Source organism: Drosophila miranda, assembly GCF_003369915.1.
Source record: "Drosophila miranda strain MSH22 chromosome Y unlocalized genomic scaffold, D.miranda_PacBio2.1 Contig_Y2_pilon, whole genome shotgun sequence".
NCBI classification, from domain to species: domain Eukaryota; kingdom Metazoa; phylum Arthropoda; class Insecta; order Diptera; family Drosophilidae; genus Drosophila; species Drosophila miranda.
Genome location: NW_022881614.1, coordinates 14,846,004 through 14,867,532, shown reverse-complemented (window position 1 = coordinate 14,867,532; position 21,529 = coordinate 14,846,004). Strand labels below are relative to the sequence as shown.

At 48.0% G+C, this 21,529-nt stretch overlaps 1 protein-coding gene and 1 long non-coding RNA gene across 7 annotated transcripts; one reads left to right on the top strand and one right to left on the bottom strand.

The window, feature by feature from the left end:
• The first annotated feature begins 6,893 nt into the window (after positions 1-6,893).
• On the top strand, positions 6,894-9,267 carry LOC117194088. 6 transcript variants are annotated; one of them, XR_004474743.1, is made up of 5 exons: positions 6,894-7,136; positions 7,204-7,302; positions 7,361-7,510; positions 7,556-7,663; positions 7,722-9,267. It is a non-coding gene; the product is annotated as an uncharacterized LOC117194088 (long non-coding RNA). The 6 variants fall into 6 exon arrangements; XR_004474741.1 differs by having other exon boundaries at positions 7,195-7,302; positions 7,361-7,497; XR_004474740.1 differs by having other exon boundaries at positions 7,195-7,302; positions 7,565-7,663.
• Positions 9,268-14,714: 5,447 nt separating this feature from the next.
• On the bottom strand, positions 14,715-19,582 carry LOC117192240 (homeobox protein unplugged-like). Its single transcript, XM_033396905.1, has 3 exons — positions 18,613-19,582; positions 15,228-15,481; positions 14,715-15,158 (listed from the first exon to the last, which is right to left on the bottom strand). Exons 1-3 carry the CDS (start codon positions 19,439-19,441, stop codon positions 14,817-14,819), a joined length of 1,425 nt encoding a protein of 474 aa, XP_033252796.1. The 5' UTR covers positions 19,442-19,582; the 3' UTR covers positions 14,715-14,816.
• Positions 19,583-21,529: the final 1,947 nt, after the last annotated feature.

Genomic DNA, 21,529 nt, shown 5'->3' with positions numbered 1-21,529 from the left:
TTTAAGTGCTCGTATTTACAACTTATTTTATACTTAAAGCAAACTGAAAATTTAGAATGGTTTTTCTAAATAAAAGAGACCGAAAAACTTGGGTGACTGCAAATTATTGTATTTTACGACGACGAAAAAAAGGATTGCGTGCATTCGTTTCAATCGATTTTTCTCGACGTTTTCCATATATTCAAAACAATTTCTTCTTCGCCTATCTTACCTACGGCGGCAAAGCGGGGCGAATTCGCCAAGAGCGAGAGAGCGAGCTTTTATTGCGCTCCCGCTTTGCCCTAGCCTGACTTACACTAGACTTCATAAAATTCGATCCTAATAACAATTATTATACGCCAAATGGCGCTACACCGGCCCCATTGAAGGCCTGGAAGGCTTCAAACCAGTGTCAGAAGCGGCAACTTGTGAATTGGCCTCCTGAACGTGGCGCCGCTGCTCGTCCTTAGGTCGACCACTCTGACCCTTCCGTCCTGCCCGGCGGTTGTTCCGACCACCCTTCCTAGGAGCCACTGTTGAGGGGGCAGGTCGTCCTCGGCGACGATTACGAGGTCGCCTTCCTTGATGTTTGGTTCCTCCTGGTGCCACTTGCATCTTATTTGCAATCCCAGCACATACTCCCAGGACCAACGCTGCCAGAACATTTGCCTGCCTGACGAGACAAGCCGCCATCGCTTTAAGCAGATCAGACCCTCCTGGTCCGGGGTCCTGGGTGCTGGGGGTGCGATGAGCGGCCCGCCTGTCAGCAGGTGCCCGGGAGTCAGCTCGTCTCCGTCGCTTGGGTCTGGGCTTAGGGGTCCTAGCGGGCGCGAGTTGAGTACCGCGTATCACGCGTTGTGGACATCCTCGACGACCGACGAACCTTTGGAATGCCAACAAGAAGGAATTAGTCGTCAAATCGGAGACAATTTCTAAATGAACCGCCTTGGACGCAAAACAGACAAATAACGCTATGTAAGACTTATAAGGGGGCCTTCCACGAATTTTCAGAGTCGTATAGACTGGGCCACAAAAATCAACGCCACATACTGAAAATGGGCGGAGAGCACGGAGCCGGTCTGCGGGTAAGTTGCCCATCATTTGGGTCTGGAGTAGAGGCTTGCATTTAAAGCAACGAATACACGACCTAACTGTCGGCCTGCAGACCGCCTGAGCATTCACTATCCAAATGCGCTGTCTAAGGATACTCACGAGTGCTCGTGGGCCGGCATGAAAATGCGTTTGATGCAGATAGCGAACGTATGTCTGCACAAACTGCGAGCGTTTTGTCAATAAAAAGGGAAACTTGGCATTATATGACATAGGAACGTTAACTAGTCGCCCCCCAACTCGCAACAACGAAAAAGAGCACCAAGTCCCAGCCTCTTCATGGATGAAGGGATTCAAACGCTGAAGACTGGGGCCTAACTTGGTGCATTTACGAACCCTTTCAATATCTTCTTGAGTCGTATAGACTGGGCCACAAAAATCAACGCCACATACTGAAAATGGGCGGAGAGCACGGAGCCGGTCTGCGGGTAAGTTGCCCATCATTTGGGTCTGGAGTAGAGGCTTGCATTTAAAGCAACGAATACACGACCTAACTGTCGGCCTGCAGACCGCCTGAGCATTCACTATCCAAATGCGCTGTCTAAGGATACTCACGAGTGCTCGTGGGCCGGCATGAAAATTCGTTTGATGCAGATAGCGAACGTATGTCTGCACAAACTGCGAGCGTTTTGTCAATAAAAAGGGAAACTTGGCATTATATGACATAGGAACGTTAACTAGTCGCCCTCCAACTCGCAACAACGAAAAAGAGCACCAAGTCCCAGCCTCTCCATGGATGAAGGGATTCAAACGCTGAAGACTGGGGCCTAACTTGGTGCATTTACGAACCCTTTCAATATCTTCTTGAGTCGTATAGACTGGGCCACAAAAATCAACGCCACATACTGAAAATGGGCGGAGAGCACGGAGCCGGTCTGCGGGTAAGTTGCCCATCATTTGGGTCTGGAGTAGAGGCTTGCATTTAAAGCAACGAATACACGACCTAACTGTCGGCCTGCAGACCGCCTGAGCATTCACTATCCAAATGCGCTGTCTAAGGATACTCACGAGTGCTCGTGGGCCGGCATGAAAATTCGTTTGATGCAGATAGCGAACGTATGTCTGCACAAACTGCGAGCGTTTTGTCAATAAAAAGGGAAACTTGGCATTATATGACATAGGAACGTTAACTAGTCGCCCTCCAACTCGCAACAACGAAAAAGAGCACCAAGTCCCAGCCTCTCCATGGATGAAGGGATTCAAACGCTGAAGACTGGGGCCTAACTTGGTGCATTTACGAACCCTTTCAATATCTTCTTGAGACTCATTTTTCTGTGTTATTTCGACTATTTTTAGAAACGCCTCGTCGTATTCTACGGATGACGGAATTTTTACCAAAGTTGAGACTTTTGTCTTTGCATTTTCGGATGAAGCGGAACACGAAAACGAACACTCTTAGCAGTTTGAGGTGTGACGAGTATCCCTCGATTACATCCACTAAATAATTTGGCTTTGCCGCGACGGTCAGTCCGACCGATTTCTTACGACTTTCCATCTGTAGCTCTTCTTCGGAAAGCTCGAAGTGTGGATTTCTGGGCCAGCTCTCTTCTTCAAACTTTAAGAACTCTGGTCCACCAAACCAGATCGACTGCACGATTTCCTCTACGTCACAACCTCTCGAAACTATGTCTGCTGGGTTCTGTTTTGTTGGCACATGCCGCCACGTAGCTTCACTTGACCACTCTTGAATCTCCGCTACTCGGTTCGCAACGAATGTTGACAACGACGAAGGGTGGGATCTGATCCAATGAAGAGTAACTTCTGAATCTGACCAGTATATCATTTTCTCAATTGGAACCTTGAGCAGTGATTTGATTCGGTGACAAAGGTCTGCGAGAAGGTGAGCGGCACATAACTCAAGCCTTGGGAGCGTTTTCGTCTTGAGCGGCGCTACTTTCGACTTTGCAGTCAACAAGGAGACCTCGAAACCTTCTGCAGTCTTTCTACGGATATAGACGCAGGCTCCATAAGCTCTCATGGATGCGTCGGCAAAGGCATGTACTTGAATCGGTGACATGGGATCAGTATGCACAAATCGAGAAATGGTAATCTTCTCCAACTGACCCAAGGATTCTTTTAATAAGTTCCATGCTGTTTCCAAGTTCATTGGAATTGACTCATCCCAATCTAGCTTGTTAAGCCAAAACTCCTGCAGTAGGATCTTTCCCTTAATTACTAAAGGACTTAACAAGCCAAGGGGGTCAAACAGCTTTGATGTCACCGATAATATCTTCCGTTTTGTCGCTCGGAGACCCATAACTGACGTGTCAATTTGGAACTTAAAGACGTCTTCGTGTGGCAGCCACGATATTCCTAACGCCTTAGTTGACTCTGAGTCCGAGATCGTTATCGGTTTAACTGTGCTCTCGGATGCGGTGACCTCAGGTGAGTTCGAAAACCATTTAGTCAATTCAAACCCAGCGGTTTGAAGAACCTGAGCCACATCAGACTTAATTGTCTTTAACTCCTCTACGCAACCAGCACCAGTCAACATGTCATCGACATAGAAGTCGGAGTCAATAACTTCAGCAGCTTTGGGGAATGAGAGTTTTGCAGACTCACTCAACCTCTTCAAACACCGAATAGCCAAAAATGGGGCTGGTCCAGTCCCATATGTTACGGTGTTGAGCTGGTATATTCTCAAGGACTCAGACGGGTATCTTCTCCACACTATGAGCTGGAATTGTCTATCCGCATCAGCGACCCAGACTTGGCGATACATCTTCTTGACATCGGCTGTCAAGGCGTACCTGTGTAGTCTGAACCGGAGCAATGTCGAATACAGCTCATCCTGTATCGTAGGACCGACCATCAATATGTCGTTCAAGGCCACCTGAAAGGACGTTTTACAAGACGCATCGAAAACGACTCGGAGCTTGGTCGACGTGCTTTGGTGCCTCAACACACACTGATGTGAAATGAAATAATGTGGAGTTTTGGGGATTGTGTTGTCTGTGGTAGACATGTGACCCAAGGAGAGGTACTCTTCCATGAACTCCAAGTACATTTTCTGTAACTCGGGGTCACGAGACAATCTTTTTTCAAGCGATAAAAACCGCCGTTTAGCCACTTCAAAGGAGTTGCCTAAGATACTGGGATCTGATTTGAACGGCAGTTTTACTTCAAACCGACCTGAAGGCACGACCTGAGTAGTCCTTCTATAATGCTTTTCACATAACTTGTGTTCAGGAGATAAAGACTTTTTAGAAGACTGCAATTCTTCCAGTGACCAAAACTTTTGTAATGTGTTGTCGATGTGTATCACTGACTCTTCTTGACAACTCAAACAATTCCTCGCTTCTTGGGTGGCTCTTTGGAGTGTATCTGCCCGACACAATACAGCCGAGAAGCGTTTTCTGCAGAGTTGGATAGTCAGGACCTTGTCGAATCTGACCAACAGATAAAAGTTCGAAAAATGTTTCTGCACCTATCAACATATCTATCTTCTGTGGCTTGAAGAAATATGGGTCTGCAAGTGGTCAGTTCTTCGGGATTTTCCAGTCACTCACGTTAAGTGTTTGATCAGGGTGATACCCCGAAATGGACCTTAAAATCCAGAAATCAACCGAAAACTCACTACCAGTAATTCAGTGTGTATCTTTTTCTTGACTTGTGAATTGGATTCACCAATACCAAGCAAGTTGATACACGACTCCTCCCTACAGATCTGTAAGCGCTGTGCTAAGTCCTCAGATATAAAATTGGTTTGAGACCCCGAGTCAAGCAGAGCTCGGGCCAAAACATGTTCACCTTCACGAAGGCAATGGCGTGCAATGCCGTGGCCCCGCATAGCCATATCGCGGCCTTTTTGGTGGCATCCAAGATGAACCCAGGGGACTCCCTAGTTTGATATGGCTCGCTGAGGATGGCGAGGTCAATTGCCAATTCTCTTATGGATTGGCTCAGCAGGTCTTGAGCCGCAGCGCAGTGGTTGAGGTTGAGCTGCATAACCTTCATTATTGGGCCGGCAAGCTGGGCACGCTCCTGGCTGCTGGACATCTCCTGCTACCCGTATAATGGTTCGTCTCATTGCTGTTGTTAGCGGTGCAGATGAAACACCGCGGATCGCTTTGACAGGTTGCCGCCTTGTGCCCGTTCACGCCGCATCTGAGGCAGCATCCGGTGCGATCCACCGCGCTCTTGCACCTGATTGCTAGATGCCCAAACTCCAGACATCTGTAGCATCGTCTTTGAGCTGTCCGCTCCCGGATCCTACAGCTTGTCCATCCGACTTTAAGTTTCCCCACCATGAGCAGGGCTCTTGCCTGCACGGGCGGCAGGCACACAACTGCCAGTTGCGTAGCAGCGAAAGATGGCCTCAGGCTTTTAATGTTGCTGGTGTCCACGCTGGGGGCGTCTATCGATGCAGCTATCGCTGCTGCGATGTCCTCCTTCTCGACCAGGCTGTCGAGATCCCTGACCTCCACGCAGAGTTCTTCTGACACCGCCCTGATGCCCGTCTGCAGTCCCAGTGCCGCGCTGATATCCTCCTTGAGCTTAGCTGTGTTGCTTTTGCTCGCGCCGTTTAACATTATCCCCTACCTCCTGGAGCTTGCCATCCTGGAGCCTGGTGACCATACGGAGGATGTCGCTATTGCTAAGCTCGCCCTGGGGCTGAATGATTATCGCGTCTGGCCTTGGCTCGCGCTCACGGGGCTCCAGTGGCGGTCTCAATTGACCTGGTGTGCAGCTTCTCGAAATTGTTGACCACCAGGGCCTGAAGGGTTACCACTCTCAGGGCTAAATCTTTCATCACGTTGTCCACGTGCCGCTGGTCGTTCATCCTCTTGACCAGCTCATTGGCCCGAGTACCCAGGTTTTTTAGCAGCTCTAATGGGTCAGAGTGCGGTCGCTCCTTCTCTTTGCCATCCGGACCAGGCTTGAACATGCTCGAGCGCTGAGCTTTCGCAGGTGCTGACGGTGGTGGGGATCTGGTAAGGGCGTTGCGCCTACCAAAGACTGCGTCCTCAGTCAACTTCTCTATCTGTGTGTTTGGTGTGTGAGGGGTGTTGTCCATGTATAAAGAATCTCCACTCGAGTTCGTTATTCCTGGCCGCAGTGCGTAGTCACCGTGGTGATCCCATGGGTGTCTTTCCGTGGAGTGAGGTCCATGCGAGGGTTGACCCTGGGCCTTATGAGCACCAGGGTTCAGAGCCAGATCGGTGCTAGTTGGGATATGAATCAACCAAGCCTACGCAACCACAATAGTGGGACGGCCAGGAAGACGGGGGCGGTGGAGACATTAACCTATGAGCCATTTCAACAGGGGTTCAGCCTGCCTAATCAGGTCATAGAATGCTGAAGCCGTCAGCCCAGAGTCTAATGTACGTAAGGGGGGGTTCCAGTGGGTCGTACGTAACACCTTACTGGTCTCGGTGTTACGGGCGGTATAGAACCTACCAAGGCGCCTATGGCACCGATGGGTCCACTATAAAGGCTTATCCTGGGCATCCCGCGATGGCCGGGAATTTCATCCAGACAATAGTCGCTGGGGGTTATACCGCCCCTTCTCGGTCGCCAGCGCCCCGTTAAAGGGTACGCCACCGTAGCGCTGGGGTTGGCAGGAGGTCAGATCCGGGAACCGCTGTGTACCCGATGGCCTCAGAAAGCGCCGATGTGCAGTGTGAGCCTCTAAATATCCCCATCCGTTCCACTTTGCCACATCCTATAGTCCCGTGGTGAGGGGACCGAGTAGTCGTGGTATACTTCTAGGATGTATGATGCAGCGCCACCTGCCGGTGCTCGTCTTCCTCTACGTGCTACGTAACAGCGCCCTCTGACGGTGGGACCCGCCTGCGATGAGTAGGCTATCGCCGTCTTGTAGCCCTGGTCAGCAGCTGTTGCTCTGATCAGGAAAATAGACATACAGAAAAACGTGGAGCTCATCTTAAAAAAGCTGAGGCAACTGGTGCATTATGTCGGGCCTTAAAACGGCCAACCTACGCATACTCGCGCGGTGCAGGCAACTCAGTTGCCTGACATGGTAACTCCGTCGCCATCCATCTTGAGCCGATGAGAGGAGGAGAGAAACTCACCCCGGGAGCTTCGTGAGTGCTATGAGTGAGTTGGAGTTTGAGTGACAAACCGCAAATTAATTTAATTTAGCCATGGCAGATTGCTTTAAAATCCTGATTGACGACCTTCTTGGGTTTTGACACGGTCTGCTCGGACCAGGAGCCCAAAGTAAAGCGCAGCAGGCATCGCGCCCATAGGGTAAGTATGGGTGGACGTACGCTCGCTTACCGTTGATCACTCTCTCTTTGAGTTATAGCCGGTCACTTCACTCAGTGGCTGCTACCGCCGACGCGGATGAAAAGAACCACCAGCCTGGATCGGAGGCGGGCACAACGAGGAGGAGCTCGACCTGCCCTGACAGCCAGAACGGTACCTCGTCAGCCCGGGAGCTTCGTGAGTGCTATGAGTGAGTTGGAGTTTGAGTGACAAACCGCAAATTAATTTAATTTAGCCATGGCAGATTGCTTTAAAATCCTGATTGACGACCTTCTTGGGTTTTGACACGGTCTGCTCGGACCAGGAGCCCAAAGTAAAGCGCAGCAGGCATCGCGCCCATAGGGTAAGTATGGGTGGACGTACGCTCGCTTACCGTTGATCACTCTCTCTTTGAGTTATAGCCGGTCACTTCACTCAGTGGCTGCTACCGCCGACGCGGATGAAAAGAACCACCAGCCTGGATCGGAGGCGGGCACAACGAGGAGGAGCTCGACCTGCCCTGACAGCCAGAACGGTACCTCGTCAGCCCCCCCCCCCCCCCTCACCAAATCACATGTGACCGGGGAGCTGTGGTTGTGGCATCGGCATCCCATCCCATCCGGATGCTGTGGCATAAATTGCGTCCGCCGTTTTTTAGTCAGTGGCTTAAGTGGGGATTGCTCTGTCTCTGTTATAAAGAGCAGGAGAAGTGGCTCTGCGGGAAGTCCCCCTTTCTATGTGACTCTCTCTTTTTCTGGACAGGAATATCAATTATCTAAACGGCAGCTCGAATCTTATCAATTATCTACCCATCTCCACACGTGTGTCCTTTGCAGGCATATATTCAAACTGTTTAAACGTGCCACTGAAGCAGACACGTAGGCCCTTCCATTCCACTGGCCTCGTAACTCATCCTAAACGATCTCTAGTTGGGCCACCCAGGGATTCCGATTCGAAAACGGACTCACAATACGTGCACTCGCCACAATTTGGTTTATTATGTGCTCAGATCCCTACCCTCTTTTCAGATCTCAGTGCGTTCTACCACGGAGCAGAAGTGGTTGTGGCTTGGGAGACCTCTCAGTCCCCTGATTAATGTTGGATCGTCATGCCAAATTATGCAAAAAGATTAGCTCTGTTTGTGCGTGTGGGCGATCCAGATATCTAGATCTAAACGGAGGATGTGATACGGATATCCTCCTGTCGGGAAACTGAATTTTCTGGATATATATTTTAAAAGGAATAAGAAGGCAATACAAGGAATAGTTAGTTAGATAATAGTCGCGATTTTGATGGATATTTGCTTCCCTTTGGGAGTTTGGGACGTAAAAATATACATGGGTTAGCGAGGAAAACCTTCAAGAAAAACTGATGCAATCTTCAGGGATTCCATTCTTTATTCTATATTCTCCTGCAAATATTTCCTCTTCCAATTTAATTTCAAAACAAACAAATAAATTTAGTTCTTCTGCCCCAGAACCCTTCCCAGACCTCTGAAGAGCCGACCCTTTGGCGGCTGCCCAGGCCCCAAACCCAGACCCCAGACACTTGGACACCCGTTTCTAATATTCTTCTCGGAATCGTTTAGTTCAGTGTAAAAGGGGGGCAGGGTGCACGTATATGTAATTGGATGGCACGGAATCGTTGGACACATTTTGACAAACGGCTTCCTTCGTGACCAAGTGCGAGCCGCGAAAAGTCTTTTGAAAATTGTTCAATGCGAATATAAATTTTCATATTCTATTGAAATTCATTATTTTTGTTGGTTAATTATTGCATTATTCATGCAGTCGGCACTTTGTTCTGTTCATTCGCTTGCGGTGAAATAATGCCAGCCCCCGCAATGTAATACATAATTATTTTCAAATTGTTTGTGAAACTCCCGCCCCCAGAGGCCGTGTGGGAGAGTGGAGGCGAGGAGGCGTGCCTGCAGCGACATATTGAATATGAAAATGCAGTATAAATAAAGAATTAAGATATTAAATCGTTCATTGCGGCAATTTACATTCATTATTATTACGAGTTCGAGGTACGTGCCCATAAGCCATGGGAATTGGAATACGGACGGTCAGTGGCGGATCGGACAGTTGGGGAGAGACACGGACAGCCAGAGACAGAGACGGACTGCGACGGCAACGGCAACGGCGACGGCGACACTGCTTCATTGATGAGGGACTGGGAAAAGGTCTGCCGCTTGCATTCTTTATATTTCGGTTTTGGATATTAATAAAATCATAAAATTGTAATTAATTAATTCACAAAACCAAATGAAAAGAAAACAAGTAAGAGTGCATTTGGCAGAGAGAGATTCGACAAGGTAGGTACCCTTTAGGCAAGTGGAAAGAGGAGACTTGGAACAGTTCTATTGCATTGTATATGAAATGTTGTATATAAGACTCTTTCGCGATACCAAAGCTAGCACAAAGCTGCCTGCTATCGCACGAACATACCACCTAAGCTTGATTCTTTGAGAGTCTCTTTTATATGTTTTGACGTCCAACTATCTCATCTCCATTACATGGCAGCCCAATATACTTCACCTGATACCCCATTGGCTGTCGGCAGCAGAGAGAGAGAGCAACGTCGCCGCCGGTAGCTGCCTGTCCGACCTGACGGATCGTCATCGCTGGCCGCTGATTAGGGATTCAGGTGCGTGAGTGCATTTTCGTTTGATTCTTTTTGTGTGTTTCGGCCTTCTTCAGCAGAATTTGAACAGTCGGAGCCAGGCTCTGGGTGCCCGATCGTTCGTCTTTGGGGGACGGGACTGACAGATCGGCTGGCAATGCCAGCAATGAATGGTCGCCTCGCAGCCCCCTGGCACTCTGATTGTGGTGTCCCCCCTTTGGGTTTACAAGCCGCTTACATTGCTGATTGTCGCTGATTGTCCATGAGGGGCAGTCACTCCGTGTCCACTTTGCATACGATTTCATGGAGATATTTCTGATGTCTCTGGCCGCTGACAAGTGCACTTTAATGAGTCGTCCTAGGTGCCTTTGAAGGGCTGTGTCTCCGTCACAGTGGCATAAGGCTCTTGGCCGGGCTAGCAACAAACTTGCAACAGAGCAGGCAACGTTCTCCCTTTGCTTTGCCACATGTGTTGCCTAACTATGCACAAAAGTGGGCGTGCCCCGGCCTTATGACAAATTATGACAGCGCGCATTCATGGCTTGATTTATGGCTGTCCCTGCATTCAACGATGTCCCTTTTCCTACTGGACTCGCAGCAGGATCAGCATTTGAATCTCCACCCTGCCTGCCGTCCGCAACGCCAACCGACTTACTTCTGTTTTTATACCCGATACTCAAAATGAGTATTGGGGTATATTAGATTTGTGGTAAAAGTGGATGTGTGTAACGTCCAGAAGGAATCGTTTCCGACCCCATAAAGTATATATATTCTTGATCAGCATCAATAGCCGAGTCGATTGAGCCATTTCTGTCTGTCCGTCTGTACGTCCGTCCGTCTGTCCGTCCCCTTCAGCGCCTAGTGCTCAAAGACTATAAGAGCTAGAGCAACGATGTTTTGGATCCAGACTTCTGTGATATGTCACTGCTACAAAAATATTTCAAAACTTCGCCCCGCCCACTTCCGCCCCCACATAAGGACGAAAATCTGTGGCATCCACAATTTTAAAGATACGAGAAAACCAGAAACGCAGAATCATAGATAATGACCAAATCTATCAGATTGCTGAATCTGGATCAGATCAGATCATTTTTATAGCCAAAAGGAACAAATCAATTTGCACTGACTACGCAGCACCCGACGTCACGCTCAGACTGATTTTCTGTCTCTCTCGCACGCACTCCTTGTCGCGTCGTTTAATATTAGCGGCGTCTGCCGGAGGAGAGCCATACTGACTTAGTATCGGGTATAACTGTAGAGTTGCGGTCTCCGCAGCAACTCACAACGTTCCCCCTCGTTTTTTTTATGATTTTAAAGTGTTTTTAACGTGCTGCATTACGGCTGCTTAGCTGTTCAGCTCAACACAAATCCGCGCGTAATTAATGGCAATATAATTTACAAGAAAGGCAAATCTGGCACAGGGGGTGAACCGAAGGCAGGAGAAAATCACAGACTTGGGCAGATTCCCATGTTCCAGCCACAGCAGCGACGGCCACAACGAACTGTAAATGAGCTGCACACGGAATCGCACATTTGATAGTAGGGTGATACATACATATGTTCGTGTTAGAACATATATTGGTATGCTTCCAGATTAGTTTCCCCTATACACTGTAGCGCATTCCCTGAACAATTCAGGCCGAGCCCTGTTCCTGCTTCCCACTTTGTTCATTTGCCGCAATCTCAGTGCCAGCTTCCGATTCAGATTCAGTTTGAGTCGAGGCAAAAGAGCATCCACAGGGCAAGGGCAATCCCGCAGCCGGCAGCAAATTGCCTGCAAAGTGTTACAATAATAACGAGGGGAACGTTGTGAGTTGCTGCGGAGACCGCAACTCTACAGTTATACCCGATACTAAGTCAGTATGGCTCTCCTCCGGCAGACGCCGCTAATATTAAACGACACGACAAGGAGTGCGTGCGAGAGAGACAGAAAATCAGTCTGAGCGTGACGTCGGGCGCTGCGTAGCCACTGCAAATTGATTTGTTCCTATTGGCTATAAAAATGATCTAATCTGATCCAGATTCAGCAATCTAATAGATATGGTCATTATCTATGATTCTGCGTTTTTAGTTTTCTCGAATGTGCAATATTGTGGATGCAACAGATTTTCGTCCTTTGTGTGGGCGGAAGGGGGTGGGGCGAAGTTTTGAGATACACGTTTTATAGTAAGATCTAACAGGAGTGCGGATACCAAATTTGGTTACTCTAGCCTTAATAGTCTCTGAGATTTGTGAATATCCCCAGATTTTCATCCTTTGCGGGGGCGGAATGGGGTGTGGCGAAATTTTGAAACAAACTCGTCTCGGTCCGATATATTAGGAGTGTGGATACCAAATTTGGTTGCTCTAGCTTTTATAGTCTCTGAGATCTAGGCGCTAATGTTTTACTCTAAGCAAAGCCGGCTATGCTACGAGTGTGTTAGAGAGAGACAGGGCGAGAAAAAACGAGGGGGAACGTTGTGAGTTGCTGCGGACACCGCAACTCTACAGTTATACCCGATACTTAGTCAGTATGGCTCTCCTCCGGCAGACGCCGCTAATATTGAACGACACGACAAAGAGTGCGTGCGAGAGAGACAGAAAATCAGTCTGAGCGTGACGTCGGGCGCTGCGTAAACAGTGCAAATTGATTTGTTCCTTTTGGCTATACAAATGATCTGATCTGATCCAGATTCAGCAATCTGATAGATATGATCATTATCTATGATTCTGCGTTTTTAGTTTTCTCGTATCCTCAATATTGTGGATGCAACAGATTTTCGTCCTTTGTGGGGGCGGAAGGGGGGTGGGGCGAAATTTTGAGATATACGTTTTAAAGTGAGATCTAACAGGAGTGCGGATACCAAATTTGGTTACTCTAGCCTTAATAGTCTCTGAGATTTGTTAATATCCCCAGATTTTCATCCTTTGCGGGGGCGGAAGGGGGTGTGGCGAAATTTTAAAACAAACTCGTCTCGGTCCGATATATTAGGAGTGTGGATACCAAATTTGGTTGCTCTAGCTTTTATAGTCTCTGAGATCTAGGCGCTAATGTTTTACTCTAAGCAAAGCCGGTTATGCTACGTGTGTGTTAGAGAGAGACAGGGCGACAAAAAATTAAATTGTTTTCTTGATGCTGGCTATAATAATAATACGATCCAATTCAGATTCCGCAGTCTTAAAGATATGGTCATTCTCTACAATTCTATTTTTTTGGTTTTCTCATATCCTTAAAATTGTGGATGCCACAGACTTTCTACCTTTGTGGGGGCGGAAGTGGGCGGGGCGAAGTTTTGAAATATTTTTGTAGCAGTGACATATCACAGAAGTCTGGATCCAAAACATCGTTGCTCTAGCTCTTATAGTCTTTGAGCACTAGGCGCTGAAGGGGACGGACAGACGGACAGACGGACAGACAGACAGACAGACAGGGCCCAATCGAATCGGCTATTGATGCTGATCAAGAATATATATTCTTTATGGGTTCGGAAACGATTCCTTCTGGACGTTACACACATCCACTTTTACCACAAATCTAATATACCCCAATACTCATTTTGAGTATCGGGTATAATGAAATTGTTTTCTTGATTCTGGTTCAGATTTTGCACTCTAGAAGATATAGTCATCTTCTACGATTCTGCGTTTTTAGTTTTCTCGTATCGTCGAAATTGTGGATGCCACAGATTTTCGCCCTTTGTGGGGGCGGAAGTGGGCGGAGCAAAGTTTTGAAATATTCTTGTAGCAGTGACATATCACAGAAGTCTGGATCCAAAACATCGTTGCTCTCGCTCTTATAGTCTTTGAGCACTAGGCGCTGAAGGGGACGGACAGACGGACAGACGGACGGACGGACAGACGGACAGACAGACATGGCTCAATCGACTCGGCTATTGATGCTGATCAAGAATATATATACTTTATGGGGTCGGAAACGATTCCTTTTGGACGTTACACACATCCACTTTTACCACAAATCTAATATACCCCAATACTCATTTTGAGTATCGGGTATAAAAACTCATGCTTGGAGGCGTGTCCCAACATAAAGCTGAAAACGAGATGTGATGGCAAAGGCATAGGCGTAGGCCCTGTGGTGGGTTTCCACCTCCTTTTGCCTCCTGCCTTTTGCCACAATTAGAGAGTGATGTGGGGAGAAAGGCAGAGGAGTGTGGGGCGAGCAGTGGGCTACAACAAACAAAAGTCAATTGTCGAGGCAAAAGGAGGCAGCAGCCAATAAGTTGCTAATGCAATTAGAAATTCACACCAGGGGAGGGAGAACAGAACTGAGGCTGATCCTGCTGCACAGCAGGGCTAATAAGTCATAGGGGAAGCAGGAATCAGGAACCAAGAACCAGGCATCAGGATTTTGGTGGCTGCCTGCCACTGAAGAGGCTCCGCTCTGCTTATGGCTCTCCCCTCCATCAGGAGCAGCCGCAGGAGTAGCATCATCAGCAGCACTCCCAGGCTCTCGTTTTGTGACAATTTGGTGCGTTAAATTACAAAAATTAGACACAGATAAATCGAGTCAACTCGAACTTCAACTTCAACTTTGGTCACTCTCTCCTCTGCTGTTAGGTCGGTCCTCGGGGCCGTGTTAAATCGCACAAATTGGCAGTTTAATTGTTCCAATTGACATCGAAACGAGTCCCCGAGCACTGCCTGACTCTGACAGGGCGTTCTCAGGCAACCATCCCCATCCTGCAGGATTTATGTCCGTTCATGTGGTTTGCTGCATATATACTCGTACTCGTACGCGCACCCGACTCATAATGAGAGATCGTGGAGGCCAAAAGTAGGCAGGAACCGAATTCGATTTTTATATTGTTTTATTTACAAAAAAGAAACTTCATGACAACTGAACATCCTTTCTTTTAATTCTTATGTGTATGTACATCCTAAGCAGAACCCGATCAGTAGATACTGCGGCCCAGGGATAGGGGGGTCGTCACTCCAATGCCCAATGCATTGCGGGAGCTGGGGGCGGAGCCGCCCTGGCCGCCGCCATTTAACTTTTTGAAGCCGCTCATCGCTTTCGTCGATAGTTTCTTGCGCAGATCCGGTATGGGTCCGCTGAGGCACATTTTCTCCAGCTGCTGGTGCTGGGAGCGGACTGCGAAGCGGTTCACGTGCACCGGTATGGGCACTACTATCTTGGTGCCGCTCGCACTCCCGTTCCTGCCCAGGCCGTGGGACGTGAGTCCGGCCTTCACCCGCTTCCATTTGGCGCGTCGATTTTGAAACCAGATTTTCACCTAACGAATGGAGGATAAGGTTCTCTATAAATGCGATATATCTTACCATAGATCCACTCTCGAACTCACCTGCACTTCGCTCAGTTTCAGACTTGTGGCTATTTGACTCCTCTCCGTGAGGCTGAGATACTTCTTGGCGTGGAACTCCCGCTCCAGCTCCAGCAGCTGCTCCGACGTGAAGGCGGTGCGGCGTCGACGTGACTTGGAGCTACTGGAGCCACTACCGTTGCCTTGCGAGTCCTTACCGCCCAGGCCGCTGGCTTCATGGTGCGAGTGGGCACCCTCATCGTCGCTGCAGTCTTCGCTATCCGAATTGGTATAGGCTGGAAGGTGATTCGAAGAGAGAGGTTATTAGATGGAGAATAGCTTAAAGGAGGAAGAAACTGGTCCAGGGTAAAATATCTATTTTATTTTATTTAACTACTAAGGCACTAACACTCTCTTGTTACCATTCTAATTCGTTTTGATCTTCTTCTACCATCCTTTTTCTTGGAATTTAGGAAATCGTAGCCCTGAAATCTCTTCTCTGTTTGCAAAAAGCCATATGTGAATTTCAGGGTGAAATCATGCGATTATGTTTAATAAAGTGTCCTCTTCCAATTCAAGAATCGCTTCCTCTTAATGGCTCCCTAACAAGTTTGTGGACTTCTGGCGTAAATGGCCTGTGTCATAACTTGTGGCAAGCATATTTATTTATAACTGAATACATGTGTCTGAATGATGGCCAGCCCCAGCCCCAGCCTCAGCCCCAGCCTCAGCCCCCAGAAGAGAAGACATCAGGAATGCTCGAGCCGTAATCTGTTTGTCTTAAGCTGTCGTTTGTGGTGTCTCCCAAGTTGAGCGTGAAAGTTAAATGTCTCCTTGGAGGAGGATGAAGATGCGAATGAGGGTGACAGCCCAATCCCCATTCCCATCTCCATCCCCATCTGGCTGTTAATTTTGAGTACACGGCTAAGCGGTTTTTTAACACTTACACGATTCGCATGCCCTCGCTGTCACTGATTTATCGGACTCGAATTGAAGGGGGGTCCCTGCTCGTCCACCACCACCCAGCCACTGCACAAAGCAACCACCCTCCGTCAACCACCCACTCAAATACAGCTATGAATATATTAGTGGAAAATTTGTTCCGCTTTTCAGCCGCTTTGTTGGAAAATTGATTATGGCAAGGAGAAGGCACTTGAACTTCCCAACTTTGGGGCTATTACGATGTGGATGAGAAGGTCTATTCTCTACGCTCACGCTGACTGAGAGCTGAGTATGTTCCTTCCATTCGAGTGGCATGGCCAAGCCGTCATGTTTGTCAAAACGTCAGCACACCATCCACGACTGCGTCTGTGACTGTGCCTATTGTTACGGATGTTCTGTCTTCTATTGCTGGGAGGGCTGACCGAGTATCACAGAGCAAGAGTTGTGAAAACTTTTCACAGCTTTGATTGACACCGAACATTGGGTCTTAATGCGCTTTATGCTAATTCTGATTATGACTTGGCAGCTTCAATTTTAATTACCATGACAAAACCACATTAGACAACAGTCTACGGACTGGCCAGGGACTGGGACTGTGACTGGGACAAGGCTCAGCCAGTGAGGGTGGATAGGCAGGGAATGGGAGATTTCATATGATCCGAAACCTGACATTGGAGTGAGTGCTGCAGCACTTACGAGTACAAGTTATTTTACGAGCATTTGTGGCATTTAAGTTGCGATAGAGAGGTGTGATTGCTCTCACCCTCTCACCCTCTCACTTGAATTACTCTTGTTTTTGTCCAGACTTGGCTTGCCTGAAAATTGATCTTTCAGTAAAAGATAGAAGAATGATTCGGAACTACTATTAAGCAGAGCTTTGTCTGGATGGATTGTTGCACCTTCCTACATATCAGAATTTTCATCATTCCTATTAGAGCTATTTCAGTGCTGAATATCTTTAGGACGTACTTATTCCAGTCAAAACTTTAACAAAAAATCAACCTATTTCCTCTGGGGCTGACTCTTTCAAATACGTAAGAATTTTGCAGATTAACAATTTAAAAAGTTGGTACTTGATATGAACCTTTTCCATGGTTCTGTCCAATTTCAGCTATACATATGTAATTATTATACCCAATACTCAAAATGAGTATTGTTATACCCGATACTCAAAATGAGTATTGGGGTATATTAGATTTGTGGTAAAAGTGGATGTGTGTAACGTCCAGAAGGAATCGTTTCCGACCCCATAAAGTATATATATGCTTGATCAGCATCAATAGCCAAGTCGATTGAGCCCTGTCTGTCTGTCCGTCCGTCCGTCCGTCCGTCTGTCCGTCTGTCCGTCCCCTTCAGCGCCTAGTGCTCAAAGACTATAAGAGCTAGAGCAACGATGTTTTGGATCCAGACTTCTGTGATATGTCACTGCTACAAAAATATTTCAAAACTTTGCCCCGCCCACTTCCGCCCCCACAAAGGACGAAAATCTGTGGCATCCACATTTTTAAAGATACGATAAAACCAAACCGCAGAATCGTAGAGGATGACTATATGTTCTAGAGTGTAAAATCTCAACCAGATCGTATAATTATTATAGCCAGAATCAAGAAAACAATTTCATTCTTTCTCGCTCTGTCTCTCTCTAACACACAGGTTTCATGGTCGGCTTTGCCAATTGCAAAATATGAGTTCAAGGATCTCAGAACCTATAAGAGCCAGAGCAACCAAATGTGGTATCCACACTCCTGTGATATCGGACCTTGACCGTTTCGTGTCCAAATTTCGCCACACTTCCGCCCCCGCAAAGGACGAAAATCTGGGGCATCCACAAATCTCAGAGACTATTAAGGCTAGAGTTACCAAATTTGGTATCCGCACTTCTGTTAGATCTCACTATAAAACGTATATCTCAGAATTTCGCCCCACCCCCTTCCGCCCTCACAAAGGACGAAAATCTGTTGCATCCACAATATTGCAGATTCGAGAAAAATAAAAACGCAGAATCATAGATAATGACCATATCTATCAGACTGCTGAATCTGGATCAGATCGGATCATTTTTATACCCAAAAGGAACAAATCAATTTGCACTGGCTACGCAGCGCCCGACGTCACGCTTAGACTGATTTTCTGTCTCTCTCGCACGCACTCTTTGGCGTGTCGTTTAATATTAGCGGCGTCTGCCGGAGGAGAGCCATACTGACTAAGTATCGGGTATAACTGTAGAGTTGCGGTGTCCGCAGCAACTCACAACGTTCCCCCTCGTTCATACATATGTATGCTTAAAGCCTGCCGCCCAAGAGGCGACTGTGCAATATTTCCTTTCTTCAAACATGACTTGGTGGAAAAACACAGACAGATTGTAAGCTGTTGACACTTCTACCCAAAGTTTTAATCACTGCAATTCTAAGCAAGACCTATAGAAAAGTGCCTGAAGAGTGTCTCAAACACTCAACTGCTTTTCCCCTAGCTCTCTGGTACCCACCTCCATTGCGACTCTTGTCCAGCTCTGTGTTGCAGTTCCTTGGCATCGGTGATAAAGTAAGGCTGATGTCGCTGCTGGAGTCGCCGCTGCACTCGTAGTCCTCATCCACGCCCACATCCAGTGTGGGTTCCTCAGGGCTGTGGCTGACGGACTTTGCTGGCGAGAATGGATTGGCCTGCAGAAGCATCGGCTCCTGCAGGTGCATCAGGCTGTGGCTTGGGTGATCCTCCTGCAGGCAACCCGCGACGGCCATGTTCTGCAGGCGAGCGTTAACACTGAGATTGTGGACGTAATCCTGGTTCATGAGCTCCGCCAGGCGGCGATAGCTGAGATCCGTCGGAGTAGCAGCGGAGGCGGCGGCGGCAGCGGCAGACGCATTGAAGGGCAGGAAGCGTGTATCCAGCGGGTGGGGCAGCGGCGACTTGTCCAAGGCATGTGGAGGTGGTGGATGAGGATGCGATGGCTCCTTGCCGGCAAAGGGGTTGCCAACGGGCGATCCTAGGTAGCAGCCGCCGCCGGCAATTAAATGCATTAATCTCTCGTGGTTCTGGGCAAAGTAGCCGTGAAGCCAGGGATTGTAGAGCGGGAACTGGGTGAGGCCCAGGGCCGAGCTGGCGACCATGGCCCGGGCACCTAGCTCCTGCTCTTGCTCCTGCTCGTGATCCTCCGGCGGGGACGGCGGTGAGGCGGATACGGATGCCGAGGCGGATACAGTGGCTGGTGTTTGGGTGGCAATCAGACTTTCGATGGAGAAGGGTTTGGTCGTCTTCGTCTCCAGGCTTCCCACAGCGCCGTGCTCCCCGTTCTGCAGCAGGGCAGGCCGTTCCATCTTCCCCCGGCAAAGACGCACAGGCACGGGCTCGGGCACGGGTACAGAAACTATACACGCGCGGACTCACAAAACTCTAAGAATGCACCCAAGAAATGTTCAACTCCAAGGCGAGACCTGTCAGCGTCAGCGCAGTGAACCGTTCAGAGATCGGCGGGAAACTGTCGAGTCGCAGCCAGACATCACGTACTGCACCCAAGGGTCGAGAGAAAGCACCACCAAGGGCCACACACAAATACTCGTGCACCAAAGCGGATACATGGCTCCGCCCTCTTTCCAATATGGCGCATGACAAGCTGTCTGCCGCGCTGCTCCCATTGGCCGTTGGCTAATTGCCGTGTGGCAGGGCACAGCGAACCAGTTTGTCTGTTGCAGCTCCCCCTCAAACCTCTGCTTGATTCCCCCTTGCTGCCCTCCCCTTTTCCCTAATTGCGTTCTGCTCGAATCGCTCTGTAATCAGACATCGCCGGACTATGTCTACGGCAGAACGCCCTGCCATTAATGCGCCGTCGTCGTTAGTCCTCCTGCTGAGGAGCAGAGGAGAGGTTGAGCTGGAGTGGAGGGAAATGGCGGATACCGGCTGGGGGATTGGGGAGTGTAGAATGGGTTGCGTTGCGGCTCTCACGAGGCATATTAGTGACCAATTTAAATTCAAACATCAGTTTCAAAGGGGGTGTGACAGTCAGGCATCATTAGCAGACACTCAAGTAGGCACAAGTGCCCATCATTTCTCTACATAGTATCTTTATTTACTGATGAAGTATTCCATTTGCGGGTTCCGCTCATAACTGCAGCTAATTGAAGCGGAGCAGGTTTTGCTGGGGTTAAAGTTCGCATATGCTTGAATGAGGCTAGACTCTGTCTCCATTATGTATTTATATTGAATCATTATCGGTTAACTACAGCATAGATATTCGTATGTTTTCTATAATTAGGTGGTTCTACGTATTTCAATATACTTCAGATTCCCGAAACCTCCATATACCCAAGATAGATTTCGACCTCCATATCCCCTGCCAGCACTTCCGCATCCGCAGTGCCCATAGACCACGCCCAGAGGGGCCTCCATCATTGATATGCCAAGCGTTTTTCACACTCCTCAAAAGGCAGCCAAAGGCAGGTGGCAATAGTTATAATAATTTGCATATTTATGGCTTAATTGATAGAAATTGACCAAATTTTTGGCCATAACAAACGAGCCTCCCATTGATTGGAGCGCACTCACGTGCGGGTGTTTGAAATATTTTACGAGCGCTGAACATTGGCAAACACTCTGACAAATTCGATGGTTGCATATTTTTTGGTTTTTGGTTGCAAATATTTGGCATAGCCGATGATGCACCAGAAATGCGCACAGAAAACAAAATGAAAATAATTAAAGCTTTAGCGAGACGTATAATGAGATACAAATGTGTCTATCCATCCAACGCCTGTGCCCCAACGGCTTCAAATTGTATCGTTCGGCCAATAAAAATTAAATTTTCATGCCACTCGATGAGATGTGATGGCGAACATGTGTTACCGTGACCGCAACACACGAAAGCCGTCCAATGTTTACCCGACAATTGCCACGCCCCCACTCAATTTGCGGCAGGACCGTGCCCACTGACCGGGCCTAGACCATAATTGTGACATTTTACCCTTTCTACCTGCACCGAGCACGTACTCCAGTGCCCGGTTCATAGTAGGCCTACGACTGTAATTAAGAATTTCTGGCTTATGCCCAATGTTTATTCAATTTAATTGGGGATATCGGAAGCAAATTACACTGTCAATCCTCGTTTGTGGGCAAGCAGGGTTTACTCAGTAATTAGTGGGTAGCATTTCCATCGGCCTCTTATCAGACATTGTATGGATCGAAATATTATTAACCATGGGACGCTGACAATTGATAAGGGGCGTTACATTCATAACCCATTTATCTATGGATGGAATATACCTAACTTTGTATCATGCTTTTTCTATCATTTATTGAAACGAATTTAATCCTGATCATTTGAATAGAGTTCGAGGGTCAATATGATATATGTATGTAGGATCCATATGAAAATAATAAGTAAAGACCAAAAATCAGGTCCATTTAAATTT